The sequence below is a fragment of the Nycticebus coucang genome, chromosome 10, assembly GCF_027406575.1.
Source record: "Nycticebus coucang isolate mNycCou1 chromosome 10, mNycCou1.pri, whole genome shotgun sequence".
In the NCBI taxonomy this organism is placed as follows: Eukaryota; Metazoa; Chordata; class Mammalia; order Primates; family Lorisidae; genus Nycticebus; species Nycticebus coucang.
Genome location: NC_069789.1, coordinates 54,571,684 through 54,589,071, shown reverse-complemented (window position 1 = coordinate 54,589,071; position 17,388 = coordinate 54,571,684). Strand labels below are relative to the sequence as shown.

General features: G+C 36.6%; 1 protein-coding gene across 5 annotated transcripts in view; it reads left to right on the top strand.

Moving 5' to 3' along the window:
• CD46 (CD46 molecule) overlaps window positions 1-17,388 on the top strand; it is a 40,913-nt gene that overhangs the window by 6,239 nt on the left and 17,286 nt on the right. For all 5 annotated transcript variants that reach the window (XR_008383292.1, XM_053608078.1, XM_053608079.1 and 2 more), the window contains exons 2-6: window positions 3,635-3,826; window positions 4,120-4,222; window positions 6,332-6,417; window positions 7,252-7,449; window positions 16,800-16,982. Coding sequence is in view for 4 of the 5 variants with exons in the window: in XM_053608078.1 (XP_053464053.1) it covers window positions 3,635-3,826; window positions 4,120-4,222; window positions 6,332-6,417; window positions 7,252-7,449; window positions 16,800-16,982 (762 nt within the window). In the remaining variant the exon portion in view is untranslated. The remainder of the gene's footprint in view (window positions 1-3,634; window positions 3,827-4,119; window positions 4,223-6,331; window positions 6,418-7,251; window positions 7,450-16,799; window positions 16,983-17,388) is intronic.

The window sequence follows — 17,388 nt, the reverse complement described above, 5'->3', positions numbered from 1 at the left end:
CAGGTATTATTACTTAAGCCCGAAGTGAACTGTGATTGTGCCACTGTACTACCACCTGGGCAATGCAGCAAGTCCCTATCTCTAAAAATAAATAAATACATATATAAATTTTAAAAAGAGAAGTAGTAAAGGAAAGAACTAAAAGATTGAACAGCCATTTCATTGTGGCAGAATAACTTGTTTGCTGGGTATATGTGGGCATGACAAGCAAAAGTGATTACACTTGTGTTACCAGACAAAGGAGTCCAGCCACCTGTCACTGTCCAGCCAATATGTCGAGACGAGATGGGGGGATAGGTCCACCAAGCTTTATTATCAGAAGGCAAGCAATTTTGGAAAACAGTGAAAGTAGCCTCTCTGACTATCCTGGCTTGGTTACAAACATAACAGTTTTTATAGAAAGTTACAAGGAAAAGACATCTAGCAAATTATAACTTAATCCAAAAATTAATTTATAACAAATCAAAATAATCTTTTCTCAAACGATGGAACTACTTTTTTCCTCTCTGTGATGTTTCTTTCTAGAATTGTTTGCTCAGTTCCTTAAGATACACATCTTTATGGCCTGGGTTGGTGGCATCAAAACATCAAGGAAAAAGAATGTGCTTAAGCAAGGTGGTGGTGGGGTTATAGAGTCTTTTAATTTTAAACCACTCCTACTTTAGTTTAACCACTTCATTTTCCTATTTCTCTTTGCTAACACTTGGGCTTCACTGTGTTATTGGAGATAGCAGTGACTCATTCCAAATGGAGTTGTGTAGGGAGGCAATTGAACATACAGACTTGGTGCCCCAGCCAGAGATCTAGGATAGATGGAGGGATCCAGCTGGGAGACGGCTGATAATCAGTGATAACAAGGTCTTTGGTAGTGTGCCTACTTACCTAGGGGGACCTGCAGAATGAAATAACAAAAAGTCTTTCAACAGACCCTTTAGGGACATTACCTTATTCCATCTGGTAGAGAAGGAGGGATAGCCAAAAGGATGCTTTAGAAGCCAGGATGGTGTGCTGTCCTGGAAGCCAAGGGGAGAGAGCTCTCCAGGAAAGACAGAATAAGCAGAATGTGATCAGTAGTAGCTCTAGAGCTTATTGAGAGGTTAACTAAAACTACTGAGAAATAGACTGTTAGGATAAATTTAACAAGGAGGAGGCCACTGAATGACTTTATAAGTAATTGAAATGATTTTTGTGGGCCTGAAAATGAGTGAGAAGTGAGAAATGAAATTGACAGATGAAGATGTCTATGTTTTGAGGAACAAAGAAGTTTAAAAATTGGTTGTGTGGACAGTAGGAGAAGCAGCAGAATGGTCAAGTTTCTTTGCAATTCCAATTGTAATCAGATACCATGAAGTTCTCTGGTGATAGCAACCTCAGAAGGGGTATGTGCACTCTGGAGAGTTAATTTTGCAAGTGGGTTTGAGTGTAGCAAAGGCGAACAGTTTGGTGGATCCAGTGCAGAGAATAATTCACTTAACAGAAATTGACCTGGAACTTTGGTGAATTTTCTGAATGCAGCCTATAGTATTCAGTAATGGTGTCTATTGTGTGACATTGCAGCTTAGGAGGTGTATTAATTACATTGTAAAATATCTAGAAGAAATTAAGTCGAGATACTGTTTTTCTGGAGCTAAAAATATTTAGTTTGAAAATCTCCCTTGGAAGAAAATTCAGTGTTCTCAGCAGGGGAAAAACATTTTATTATACAAATGTGATATTGGAAATAATTATTACTGTACATGAGGACTGTCTGGAAAGTACCCAGCCATGGAATATGAAAAATTACATTAACAATGGCTGGATGTTTTCTGGACAGCCCTGGTATAAAGCATTTGATACAGCGGTCAAAAAAACAAAAATTTTAAACTCTGAACATTGTTGAAAATATGCGTTTTGTGGGGTAGATTAGGGAGGATAATAGTTAAAATTAGTTGAAGGGACTAAACCATCGAACTGATCATTTCTTTTCCCATATAGAGCACTACATGTGAAGGTAAGGTTAGGAATCCTCCACGTATCCGCATTCAAGAGACTTACTAAAATTAAAAGCATAATACAGGGGACACTGATTTAACGCAGGCATGCTGTTACTTCATTTCTGTCTTAGTGGTACCAGGAAATTCTAGAATGATGTTACGCATTTTTATCTAAAACAGGATTATATATCATTTCTAGCCTTTTTGATTTCCTATTGTAAAATGACAATGTCTGACTCAGGGTGATTAGTCAATTTAATGTTAGCAATAAAACTCAACTCAGTGCTAATTTTCTTTTTAAATAATGCTTCCATTATTCCAATGCCTCCATTACTAGGGCTTTTTGTTTGTTTTAGGCAGTTAATTGAGGAACATTGTCAGATAGCAATGTCATCAGAGTGGAAGTATTGAGAACTTAATGTCAATGGCTAGATCATAGGACATACGTAAATAAAATATTGGACAGGTACATATAGAAGAATTTTAGAATTTAGAGTATGACATGAAAAGAGGATGGTTAGGGTTCTCTTGAGCAGTCTTTCAGTCTGAAGTATGATGGAGATCCAGGGAGTAAAAACAAAAAGGCTACTCAGACATCAAAATAGATCTACCTTAGATCTATCTCCTCTCACAGAAGAGGCTTTTGAAGGATTTCAGCCCGTTAGGCCTTTACATGATGTCTCTATTGTCATCCTATTTTACATAATTGTTCTAACAGATTTGTTAGGTTTACAAGCCTACAGATAATTGAAAAGAGAACGAACTGCTGGAGTAGAAGTGATACCACCCACTGTAGGGACCAGAAATAAAAAATTTTGAAAGCACAGCCATATAGTATCTGTACTGTTAGGAATATGTTGGGTAAACAGCCCAAGAGCCATCTCAGGGAGCTTCTGGGGAATTCATGATGCAGTGATCAGCAAGGGAATATTAAATTGCATTTCATGTTAAAGAAAACCAAACCAAACCAAATTCCTGGAAGGCTATCTAAAGCAGTAAATTTTGATACTTAAATGGCATCTATTCACTTATAAGATTATTATAAATAGCATATAAATTATTATTGTTTGAAATAAATGAAATGAGTCTTGTATTTTGAAATACCTTAGTCCATATTTCTTTTACTCCATGAAATTTGCCATGTTTATTTAATAATCATCTCTTATCACAGCATTTCTTGAGCACGTTCTGGGTACAGAAGACATGGTCCTCAATCTCTAGGAATTTGACTTCTAAGAGCCCGAAGTGGCAAGGTGTCATAAGTTTTTGTTTCAAACTATGGGAGAGTAATCTGAGCAGACTATGTACTATAGAAGATTTCTTAGAGGAGAGGTTAGTTTTTAAATGAATTCATAAAAACGTGAGGGGAAATGCCTGTGTGTATTTTTTTAAGACCATAGATATTGATGCTCTCTCTTCAGTTTGCTGTTGAATGAAAATTTGGTTTATTCCTAAACAAAGCAAAAGCTAATAAGATGTCACTAAAACAAACAAGACACATTCTTCCACAACTGCCACCACTGTAAGCATGAAACAATCATTTAAAATCGTGCCAAGGATCTTTCTATTTTTTCTATACAATCTGCTGCTAGATCATAGTCCCTGCTTCATGAAAGTGCTATCAATGCTTCATTTTCATGTTCTTATTCTTTTATCCCTAGATGCCTGCGAGGAGCCACCACAGTTTCTAACTATGGATATTGTTCAGAGAATTAAACCCGAATATAACATTGGGGAAGAAGTAACTTATACTTGTGCAAAAGGCTATTTTTATGTGTGTGGTAAACGTCCCACCCGTACTGTTTGTGCTCAGAATAATTCATGGTTACATGTCACAGATGACTGTTGTTTTAGTAAGTATACAAGCCTCTTTTTCTGCTTGCACACATTTTAGGGTACATGTTTTATCATGTGAAAAAAAGGTTTATGATAGTAACATATTTTTTTAGGCTTTGAGAAATCTCCAGGGAATCTTTTTCTTGGCATTTGATTTCCTGGGTAAAGGTGAATTTTAAGTTTGCCCTTCTAATAGTTAAATGCAGAAAATAATATTCCTATGGATTCAAAAGTGCAAGGTCAAATTTGGATTTTGATTCAAATCTATTATGAAATTGGATTGAAACATTTTAAAATTATTTTCTTTTAGGGCTATCATGTCGACCCTTACAGAATCCTACTTATGGCCAAGTAAAGTACCTAAATGGATCTTTTGGATGGGGTTTTTCAGCGCATTTTACTTGTAATTCTGGGTAAGTAACTAAGTTGTTCCTTAGAGGAAATGAAGTATGTTACTAATTTTATTTTGTTTTGCTTCATATGAACTTGATTTAATTTTGCTGTCTGTGTGACAAGTTGTATTTTTACAAGTGGTATTTTTATAGCAAATAACTCTTGAGTGTTTTATGGAAATAGAAAAGATGTGTAATAAATAGAAAAAAGAAACTGAAGAAAATCAAAACTATATAATTGTAATATCTAATAATAAGCCTATTATAAGAATTAGGAATGTAGTAATTTGACGGAGTAGGTTTGCTCACGCCTATAATCCTAGCACCCTGGGAGGCCAGGGTGAGAGGATCGCTTGAGGTTAGGAGTTCCAGAAATATAATAATCATGGTGACTTCATCTTTCTCTACCAAGTGCACCGTATTTAAATCTGCCAGCTCTTGGAGTTGAAGTAGGGCTTACAGAGATGGGAGGTAGAATTGTCAACCAAAGATATTCTTATATCTAGATAACTCTGTAAGATGTTATCAGATCAAATTGACCATCTGGTTAGCTCTTTAATTAATCTATCGTGTTGGTTAAAATCTCTCAGTTGGAAAACCTTATTTTTGAGACCGCTGCAAATAAGTGAACATCTCAAAGAGGAGCTGAGTAATCAGTAATAGCCTTTGTTCTGTAGGGCTTCTTCAATGATATATATTGGGGACACTGGGCATTTATGAAAAACGTGCTTTTGGAGAATGAATGAAATTTTCTTAGTCTGTTTTCTGTTGATATAAAAGAATACCTGAGGCAGGATAATTTTTAAAGAAAAGACATTTATCCAGCTCACAGTTCTGGAGGCTGAGGAGTCCAGGGACATGGCAGCAGTATCCGGTGAGGGCTTTCTTTCATGCTGACTCAGAACATGTCGCAAAGTGGAAGGGAAAACAAGGGCATGTAAAAAAGACAAAGCTGGACAGCCTGCTCTTGTGGTAACTAGTCCCATCAGGACAGAAGGCGAACTCACTCCCTCCCTCCAGAATTAAGTCAGAACTTCCCTTGAGAAAGGTGTTATTATCCCTCTTAACAACCTATTCACCTCTGCAAGGGCCCACCGTGTCTCTATACTGTTAGGTTGGCAATTAAATTCCCACAAGAGTTTCAGTGGGGACAAGTCCTATTCAAGCTACTGCAGTAATACAGTATAATATAAAAAACAATTGAGTGAGCCTTGACTCACTGTGACTGTGTAAGGTGGTTTCACTGACTGTTTTTTAATTTAGTCCAGACACATACTGGAACATTTAGTTAAAAGTTACATAGAGCGAGCTTGCTAGGCATTTTGAGAGATAACAGAAGTTTAAGACCCCCCTTCTCAAAGTAGTTATAGCCATATTGAGAAACAATATATATAGGAAAAGCTATCAAGGCAAAATAGTCAATGAAAAATACCAAATAAGTGGAATTATTCAATGAGAGTCCAGAGGAAGGAGCAGTTCCAGTGAATTTAAATCATCAGGCAAGATTTCGTTGAGTAGGGATATTTTTGAGGTATTCTTAGAAAGATACTCTGATCTAAATAGTAAGAGCTAAAATACACCTAGCCCTTACTCCGTGTCAGATGCTAACTCATCTAATCCTCTAAACAACCCCATAAGGTATATACTATCATCCCCTTCTAATTGATGAGGAAACTAAGCAAAAGGAACTTTAAAAGACTTGCCCAAGCTCAAGTAACTAGTAAGTCATGCAGCAGGGACTCAAGTGCAGGCAGTCCAGTTCTAGGGCCTGATCTCTGTGTGTGGTCATTGTCCTTGCTGAGCAGAGTGGCCTGAGCAAGGGCACAGAAATGAATGTGTCTGTGATGTGATTGCAGGAGACGGCAAAAAAAAAAAAAAAAAAAAGGCCAGACTGATAGGCATGGCAGATTTATTTAGACATCTTTGTTCTTAGCCAATGTGTGTTCAAATAGAGAAACTCGTTATGTGATTAAATTGTGTAATTATCACTTTCATCATCTAGCATGTTGTTTAAGAAACCTATCCCCCAAACTACTGTAGCATAGAAAAATGACCATGTAAAAATTGCATTCATTATTTTGTACATCTGAACGGCTAAAGAAAATAGTAACCTTTTCTTTTCTCATGTAGGTTTTACCTAGTTGGTGAATCAATTCTACACTGTGAACTTAAAGAGAAAGATGCATATTGGAGTGGTAAAGCCCCAGTATGTGAAAGTAAGTAAATTTTCTTTTTAAAATTTGGACCAACAGTTTTCACACTTTTTGGCCTTGGGACCCGTCTGTGCTTTAACTTTAATAAGGATCCCAATGATCTTTTCTTTCTGTTATATCTATTGATATTTATCATATTGGAATTATGATAGGTGAGAGGTTTTTTAATATTTACTCATTTGTAAGAACAATAAACTCAGTACGTGTCAACATATGTAAAATATCTCTCATTAAAAATAAAAATTTTCCAAAACACACAAAAAAAATCGAGACTAGTGGCAGTGCTTTACATTTCTGCGAATGTCTTCAATATCTGACTTAAAACATTTGGATTCAGTCTGTTGTGTTATCACACATTATGTGGTAGAAAAAAAATCGCTGAATACTTGTAAGGATGAAAATGAAAAAGACAATAATATCTTGGTTTTACTATAAACCACCAATTTAGAAAATGGTTATCTTTAAAAATGATAAAGCATTTCTCAAGTAACACTCAGTTTTGCTTTTAATCACAAGCATATTTCTCATTGTTATGCATATTGGAGTGATCAGCATCTCTTATGATGACCAGAAGAAAGCTTAGCATGGCTTTGCAAATAAACATAGGTATTACATACTTGAAGAAAATGAGTTGTTTTGTTCTGAAAGTTCATTACGGTCTTGATGGTTTGAATTTGAGATCATATATTTTTCTCATAAAAGCCCTTTTACAAATGGATGTTGTAGACATCTGAGACTGATGAATTTATTGAAGGCAGTGCATAGAACTTTATTAATACTGTCTTAATCTTTTATCTTTCCTTTTGCCTTTTATTTCCTCTTTTCCCCCTTTTTAAGAAATTAAGTGCAAACCACCTCCGAAAATAAAAAATGGAAAGCACACCTTTGCTAATGTACAAGTATTTGACTATTATGCAACAGTAACTTATAGTTGTGATCCTTCAAATGGACCAGATGAATATTCCCTGGTTGGACCAGATAAGATTTACTGTGTCAACAATAATAAATGGAGTGATGATGCTCCTGAGTGTAAAGGTAATAATCTTTCATTTATTTCCTTCTTCTTTTGTAAATACTGGAGAAACATTTAAGAAATAAATACGTTTACTTGGCTCGGTGCCCATAGCACAGTGGTTATGGCGCCAGCCACATACACTGAGGCTGGCAGGTTCCAACCCAGCCTGGGCCAGCTAAACAGCAATGACAACGGCAACAAAAAATAGCCCGGCATTGTGGCAGGTGCCTATAGTCTCAGCTACTTGGGAGGCGGAGGCGGGAGAATTGCTTAAGCCTAAGAGTTTGAGGTTGTTGTGAGCTGTGATGCCACAACACTCTACCAAGGGCAACATAGTGAGACTCTGTCTCAAAAAAAAAAAAAAGAAATAGGTAACCACAAATAAACAACACATATATATATGCTTCCTCCTCCTGTAAAACTGGTTTCTAATATAATTTAATATAGCTCAATTCAAGTAAAAATGTAGTTCTAGCTATAGAGTTCCTATCACTTACCCTCAGGCATTCTTGGCATTTCACTTTATACACTATGAACTATTGTGTATATACATAAATTAGGATTTTTTTTTTGCTTGAAAGAACCAAAACACCCAACATACACTGGCTTAAATGCAAGAAAGTTTGATCTTGTGTTACAAGAAATCTAGGAGTTCTGACTGTAGGTAATGGTAGAGTAGATTGTAACAGACTAACCCTTTTACCAATAAGAATGACACACTCTGGATAAAATTTATTTTTAAAAAAATCCTCAAATGTTTAAGGCACTGGACAGTGACCAAAAACATGGAGCCATAACAGGGAATTTGCCCCTTGAAAGAAAGGAATCACTGAGTAACGATATACACTCTTTTTGAGTGCACACAAAACATTCTCTAAGGCAGACCCAATTCTAAGCAGTAAGACAATTTTTAACAAATTCCAAAAAATTGAAATCATTCCAAGTACATTGTCTGATCCCAATGGAATAAATGTAGAAATCAATAACAAGTATATCTAGGCAATCTCCAGAGAACTGAAAATTGTTCAGGATACTTCTAAATGACCACTGGGTAAAAGAAGGGGGCAGGATTAGAAAGTGTTTTCAATCGAATAAAATAAAAACACAACATATCAAAATGTCAAAATTTGTAGGATGCAGCTAAAGCATTGCTTACAAGGAAACTTACAGCATAAATTCTTACGTTAGTGTCTTTGCATACTTATGCAAATACTTATGCATGTGGAAGTAAATTAAAGACAGAACAATGAAATGAAAAAATGTTGAAAATCAATGAAATTAGTTACTGTTTCATGGAGATCAATAAAATGGAAACCCATCACCAGACTGACACAGACACAAAAAGGCATAAATTACCAATATCAAGAATGAAAAAGGGGGGAGCAAGATGGCAGACGAGTAACAGCTTACTTGCATCTGGGCACCGTGAGTCTGGGGAGATAGGACTCCAGGCATCTCTGGCTGCTGGGATCTGCCTATCATCACCCCTGAGAGGATACAGGGAGTCAGCGAGAGACTTCTGGACCCCAAGAGGAGGACTAAAACAGTGGAAAACCGGCAAGTGGTCGCGTGTGTTCAATCCGTCTAAACATGCCCGCAACTTCCACAGGCACGAGAACTTAAAGAGCAAGAGGAAGTGAAAGGAAAATTAGGGCAAGGAAACAGATAAAAGAAATCACTCATGAGGAAGAATCAGCAGAAAACTCCAGGCAACATGAAGAACCAGTCCAGAACAACCCCGCCGAGGGACCATGAGGTAGCTACTGCAGAGGATTCCACCTATACAGAAATGTTAGGAATGACAGAAAGGGAATTTAGAATACACATGTTGAAAACAATGAAAGAAATGATGGAAACAATGAAGGAAACTGCTAATAAAGTGGAAAATAACCAAAAGGAAATCCAAAAACAGAATCAAATGGTTTGATTTCTAGCATTTTTGTCTTTCCTCTCTACTTGGTGGAGGTGGGGGTACTGTGTCTGATTAGGTTAGCAAAGAGCTGCTGACCTCAAGGGAACCACCCAACTGGGCACCCCCAGAAGGTGTTTTTTTTTAAGGTTGTATCAAAGTACCCTACTGTACACCTATATTGCTCTGTCTCCCTCTTTCTGTGCCTCTCTTCTTTTTGTCAATATCCCTTTTACCCACCCCCTCTCCTTTCTCTATTTTTCTCTCTTTTTTTTTTTTCTTACCACTCAGTCCTCCTTTCTTTCATTCCCTTTTTTGCTCTTAAACCTTCTCACCCTTCTGGTCCTGTAGTCCACAGGCACGAGAACTTAAAGAGCAAGAGGAAGTGAAAGGAAAATTAGGGCAAGGAAACAGATAAAAGAAATCACCCGTGAGGAAGAATCAGCAGAAAACTCCAGGCAACATGAAGAACCAGTCCAGAACAATCCCGCCAAGGGACCATGAGGTAGCTACTGCAGAGGATTCCACCTATACAGAAATGTTAGGAATGACAGAAAGGGAATTTAGAATACACATGTTGAAAACAATGAAAGAAATGATGGAAACAATGAAGGAAACTGCTAATAAAGTGGAAAATAACCAAAAGGAAATCCAAAAACAGAATCAAATCAGAGATGAATGATATGAAGAATATAAAAAGGATATAGCAGAGCTGAAGGAAACGAAACAGTCAATCAGGGAACTTAAAGATGCAATGGAAAGTATCAGCAACAGGTTAGACCATGCAGAAGAAAGAATTTCAGAGGTAGAAGACAAAGTTCTTGAGATAACTCAGATAGTAAAAGAGGCAGAAAAGAAGAGAGAGAAAGCAGAACGTTCCCTGTCAGAATTATGGGACTTTATGAAGCGTTCCAACATACGAGTTATAGGAATTCCAGAAGGGGAAGAAGAATGCCCCAGAGGAATGGAAGCCATACTAGAGAATATTATAAAAGAAAATTTCCCAAATATCACCAAAGATTCTGACACACTGCTTTCAGAGGGATATCGGACCCCAGGTCGCCTCAACTCTAACCGAGCTTCTCCAAGACACATTGTGATGAACCTATCCAAAGTCAAGACAAAAGAAAAGATTCTGCAAGCTGCCAGGAGTAAGCGCCAGTTGACCTACAGGGGCAAATCCATCAGAGTGACCGCAGACTTCTCTAATGAAACTTTCCAAGCAAGAAGACAATGGTCATCTACCTTTAATCTACTTAAACAGAACAATTTCCAGCCCAGAATTCTGTACCCTGCTAAGCTAAGCTTCAAAATTGATGGAGAAAACAAATCATTTACGGATATACAAACATTGAGGAAATTTGCCACAACAAGACCAGCCCTACAGGAAATACTTCAACCTGTTCTGCACACTGACCACCACAATGGATCAGCAGCAAAGTAAGAACTCAGAAATTAAAGGACAGAACCTAACCTCCACACTGATGCAAAAGATAAAACTAAGCAATGGACTCTCACCAAATAAGACGAATAGAATACTACCACACTTATCAATTATCTCAATAAATGTTAATGGCTTGAATTCCCACTGAAGAGACATAGATTGGTTGACTGGATTAAAAAACACAAGCCATCCATTTCCTGTCTGCAAGAAACACAGCTGGCTTCAAAAGACAAATTAAAGCTCTGAGTCAAGGGTTGGAAGACAATTTTTCAGGCAAATGGAATTCAGAAGAAAAGAGGAGTTGCAATCTTATTTTCAGATACATGTGGATTTAAAGCAACTAAAGTAAAAAAAGACAAAGATGGTCACTTTATATTGGTCAAGGGAAAAATACAACAAGACGACATTTCAATTCTAAATATTTATGCACCCAATTTAAATGCTCCCAGATTCTTGAAACAGACCTTACTCAGTCTGAGCAATATGATATCTGATAATACCATCATAACAGGGGACCTTAACACTCCTCTTACAGAGCTGGAAAAATCCTCTAAACAGAAATTAAAGAAGGATATAAGAGATTTCAATGAGACCCTAGAACAACTGTGCTTGATAGACACATATAGAACACTCCATCCCAAAGATAAAGACTATACATTATTCTCATCACCCCATGGAACATTCTCCAAAATTGATCATATCCTGGGACACAAAACAAATATCAACAGAATCAAAAGAATTGAAATTTTACCTTGTATCTTCTCAGACCATAAGGCACTAAAGGTGGAACTCAACTCTAACAAAAATGCTCGACTCTACCCAAAGGCATGGAAATTAAACAATCTTCTGTTGAATAACAGATGGGTGCAGGAAGAAATAAAACAGGAAATCATTAACTTCCTTGAGCAGAACAACAATGAAGACACAAGCTACCAAAACCTGTGGGATACTGCAAAAGCAGTTTTGAGAGGAAAATTCATCGCTTTAGATGCCTACATTCGAAAAACAGAAAGAGAGCAATCAACAATCTCACAAGAGATCTTATGGAACTGGAAAAAGAAGAACAATCTAAGACTAAACTCAGTAGAAGAAAAGAAATATCCAAAATCAAATCAGAGATCAATGAAATTGAAAACAAAAGAATCATTCAGAAAATTAATGAAACAAGGAGTTGGTTTTTTGAAAAAATAAATAAAATAGATAAACCATTGGCCAGACTAACGAGGAATAGAAAAGTAAAATCTCTAGTAACCTCAATCAGAAATGATAAAGGGGAAATAACAACTGATCCCACAGAGATACAAGAGATCATCTCTGAATACTACCAGAAACTCTATGCCCAGAAATTTGACAATGTGAAGGAAATGGATCAATATTTGGAATCACACCCTCTCCCTAGACTCAGCCAGGAAGAAATACAGCTCCTGAACAGACCAATTTCAAGCCCTGAGATCAAAGAAACAATAAAAAATCTTCCAACCAAAAAATGCCCTGGTCCAGATGGCTTCACTCCAAAATTCTATCAAACCTTCAAGGAAGAGCTTATTCCTGTACTGCAGAAATTATTCCAAAAAATTGAGGAAGGAATCTTCCCCAACACATTCTATGAAGCAAACATCACCCTGATACCAAAACCAGGAAAAGACCCAAACAAAAAGGAGAATTTCAGACCAATCTCACTCATGAACATAGATGCAAAAATTCTCGACAAAATCCTATCCAATAGATTACAGCTTATCATCAAAAAAGTCATTCATCATGATCAAGTAGGCTTCATCCCAGGGATGCAAGGCTGGTTTAACATACGCAAGTCCATAAACATTATCCACCATATTAACAGAGGCAAAAATAAAGATCACATGATCCTCTCAATAGATGCAGAAAAAGCATTTGATAAAATCCAGCATCCTTTTCTAATTAGAACACTGAAGAGTATAGGCATAGGTGGCACATTTCTTAAACTGATTGAAGCTATCTATGACAAACCCACAGCCAATATTTTACTGAATGGAGTAAAACTGAAAGCTTTTCCTCTTAGAACTGGAACCAGACAAGGTTGTCCTCTGTCACCTTTACTATTCAACGTAGTGCTGGAAGTTCTAGCCAATACAATTAGGCAAGACAAGGAAATAAAGGGAATCCAAATGGGAGCAGAGGAGGTCAAACTCTCCCTCTTTGCTGACGACATGATCTTATACTTAGAGAACCCCAAAGACTCAAACACAAGACTCCTAGAAGTCATCAAAAAATACAGTAATGTTTCAGGATATAAAATCAATGTCCACAAGTCAGTAGCCTTTGTGTACACCAATAACAGTCAAGATGAGAAGCTAATTAAGGACACAACTCCCTTCACCATAGTTTCAAAGAAAATGAAATACCTAGGAATATGCCTAACAAAGGAGGTGAAGGACCTCTATAAAGAAAACTATGAAATCCTCAGAAAGGAAATAGCAGAGGATACTAACAAATGGAAGAACATACCATGCTCATGGATGGGAAGAATCAACATTCTTAAAATGTCTATACTTCCCAAAGCAATCTACCTATTCAATGCCATTCCTATCAAAACACCAACATTGTACTTTCAAGATTTGGAAAAAATGATTCTGCGTTTTGTATGGAACCGGAAAAAAACCCGTATAGCTAAGGCAGTTCTCTGTAACAAAAATAAAGCTGGGGGCATCAGCATACCAGATTTTAGTCTGTACTACAAAGCCATAGTGCTCAAGACAGCATGGTACTGGCACAAAAACAGAGACATAGACACTTGGAATCAAATTGAAAACCAAGAAATGAAACTAACATCTTACAACCACCTAATCTTTGATAAACCAAACAAGAACATACCTTGGGGGAAAGACTCCCTATTCAATAAATGGTGTTGGGAGAACTGGATGTCTACATGTAAAAGACTGAAACTGGACCCACACCTTTCCCCACTCACAAAAATTGATTCAAGATGGATAAAGGACTTAAATTTAAGGCATGAAACAATAAAAATCCTCCAAGAAAGCATAGGAAAAACACTGGAAGATATTGGCCTGGGGAAAGACTTCATGAAGAAGACTGCCATGGCAATTGCAACAACAACAAAAATAAACAAATGGGACTTCATTAAACTGAAAAGCTTCCGTACAGCTAAGGAGACAATAACCAAAGCAAAGAGACAACCTACACAATGGGAAAGGATATTTGCATATTTTCAATCAGACAAAAGCTTGATAACTAGGATCCATAGAGAACTCAAATTAATCCACATGAAAAAAGCCAACAATCCCATATATCAATGGGCAAGAGACATGAATAGAACTTTCTCTAAAGATGATAGACGAATGGCTAACAAACACATGAAAAAATGTTCATCATCTCTATATATTAGAGAAATGCAAATCAAAACAACCCTGAGATATCATCTAACCCCAGTGAGAATGGCCTACATCACAAAATCTCAAAACTGCAGATGCTGGTGTGGATGTGGAGAGAAGGGAACACTTTTACACTGCTGGTGGGACTGCAAACTAGTACAACCTTTCTGGAAGGAAGTATGGAGAAACCTCAAAGCACTCAAGCTAAACCTCCCATTTGATCCTGCAATCCCATTACTGGGCATCTACCCAGAAGGAAAAAAATCCTTTTATCATAAGGACACTTGTACTAGACTGTTTATTGCAGCTCAATTTACAATCGCCAAAATGTGGAAACAGCCTAAATGCCCACCAACCCAGAAATGGATTAACAAGCTGTGGTATATGTATACCATGGAATACTATTCAGCCATTAAAAAAAATGGAGACTTTACATCCTTCGTATTAACCTGGATGGACGTGGAAGACATTATTCTTAGTAAAGCATCACAAGAATGGAGAAGCATGAATCCTATGTACTCAATTTTGATATGAGGACAATTAATGACAATTATGGTTATGGGGGGGGAACAGAAAGAGGGAAGGAGGGAGGGGGGTGGGGCTTTGGTGTGTGTCACACTTTATGGGGGCAAGACATGAGTGCAAGAGGGACTTTACCTAACAATTGCAATCAGTGTAACCTGGCTTATTGTGCCCTCAATGAATCCCCAACAATAAAAAAAAAAAGTTAAAAAAAAAAAAAAGAATGAAAAAGGGGACATCACTAAATATCTTACAGACATTTAAGGGATGATAAAGGAATAATACAACTTTATGCCTATGACAATTTAAATGAAATTGGCAAATTCCTTGAGAGACACAAAATACCAGTACTTATTTGAAAATATAGATAAGCTAAGCAGTCCTATATCTATTAAAGAATTACAATTTGTAACTAATAACCTGGTAAAAAGTAACATACTTAATGATAAAAAAAAAACTTTCTTTCCGTTTCTAATTAAGAAAGGAAATACTTAAGGCAGGAATAAGGCAAGATGTCCACTCTCACCACTCTCTTCCTCATTGTAACGAAGTTCCTAAGCAGTACAATAGGGCAAGAAGTAATAGGCGTACCTATCAGAAAGGAAGAAATAAAACTGTTTCTATTCACAATGAAATACTTCTAGACATTTACTAGAATGGCTGAAATTTAAACACACACACACACACAACTGCCAGTACCAGGTATTGTCAAGGGTATGAAATAGTTAAAACTCTCATACGTTGAATGTAAAAATGCAAAGTGGAATGAGCACTTAGAGTTTCACATACACTTACCATACAACCCAGCAATCCAAGTAAATTGAAAATATTCTCACATAAATAGAGACCTGAGTATGCTCATAGCAGCTTTGTTTAGAATCACACCAAACTGGAAACACCCACATGTTCTTCAGCTAGTGAATGGATGGACAACCCGTCTCGGCAATACAAAGAAATGAACTCAGATGAATCCCAAATGTATCATGCAGATTGAGATAAGCTGTCGTCAGAAGGTCATGATTCCACTTACCCTGTTTTCCCGAAAATAAGACCTACTTACAGGAAAGATAAGACGTCCCCTGAAAATAAGACCTAGCGCATCTTTGGGAGCACAACTTAAAATAAGACACTGTCTTATTTTCGGGGAAACAGGGTATATGACATTCTGAAAACACTACAAGGAGAGAAACGAGGTCAATGGTTGGCTGGTTGGGACTGGAGAGGGAAGGGTAAATCACAAAGACAGATGAAGAAATTTGGGGGAGTAATGGAACTTTTATATATCTTTACTCTTACTCTGGTGGTAGTTATGTAATTATCGTTTGCATTTGTCAAAACTCGTGCAGCTATCTATACACACGAAAGGGCAACTTTTATTGTACAAGCATGTAAATTATATCCAATAAACCTAACCTCCAAAAAGTCATCAGGTGCAGTTGGACACAACAGAAAAACAATGAACCTAAGGACAGGTCAATAGAAATTTAACATGTTTTAAGAAGAAAGATGAAAAAAAAAAGAGCCTTATAGAGATGTGGGAAAGTATCAAGAAGTCAAGCATATGTGTAATTGGAGTTTCAGAAAGAGAGGAGAACAGGTAGAAAAGTATTTGAGTATATATTGGCCAAAAATTATCCAAATATGATCCAAAACCATAACATCAGGTCTGGGAAATTCAGTGAAGTTTGAGCAGGATGAATAAATCATTAAAATTTACCCAAACCCCCAGGAGTTTGGAAGTTTTTACCAAACTACTTAAAACAAAAGTTAAAAAAGCAAGTAGTGAGAAGGAATCAAAACAAAACAAAAACAAAAAAACATTACATTTGTGGAGGGAGGGGGACAAGTAGGAATGACAGCTGCCTTCTTTTAAGAAACTGTTGCAGCTACAAGACAATGATATCTGTTAAGGTACTGGGAGAATTCTTACTCTAGAATTCTTAGGAAGAATATCAATTAAAATGCTTTACGTTTACATTTTTAAGACATGAGGTCTTTCTAAATTGTTTTAACATCTTGCCTTCCATTCCTTGTCTCCCTGTTCCCACCAGAAATGACTACTTTGTACTACTTTTTCTGGTCCTATATTAAAGAGGATTTCTGTTAATTTTGGGCTTTCCTTTTCAGTGGTCAAATGTCCATATCCAACAGTCAAAAATGGAAAACAGATATCAGGAATGGCAAAAAAATTTTACTACAAAGCAACAGTTATATTCGAATGCAAATCAGGTCATTACCTTCATGGCAGTGACACAAGTGTCTGTCAGAGTAATAATACTTGGTACCCTCCACTTCCAACATGTCCTAAAGGTACAAAAGTGTTTTTTTTTCCTTGTTTTTGTTTCATTTTAGACTTTATTTCTTTGACATTAATTATTAGTAATACAGAATAATTAAAAATCAATTTTAGTATTTAACTCTATCTGATAGATTATATGATAGAAATAAATATCATATAAAATTCACACGAAATATATCTCATATATATATAGTAAAAAATTCATAAAGAATTCTGCTGTTGTGGTTGTGTGGGTTTTTCCAGGGGTCTTAGTATGTTGTGTATATAGCCTGGGTATATAAATTTCTGCTGCTCAGTATTTCTACCTATTATACATAGGTGGATTGCAATAACTTTTTGGAGCATATCGAAGTATGGCATTTTTTTATCTTAAAAACTCAAGTATAAAAGATGTAATTCATATACATGAAATAAGAG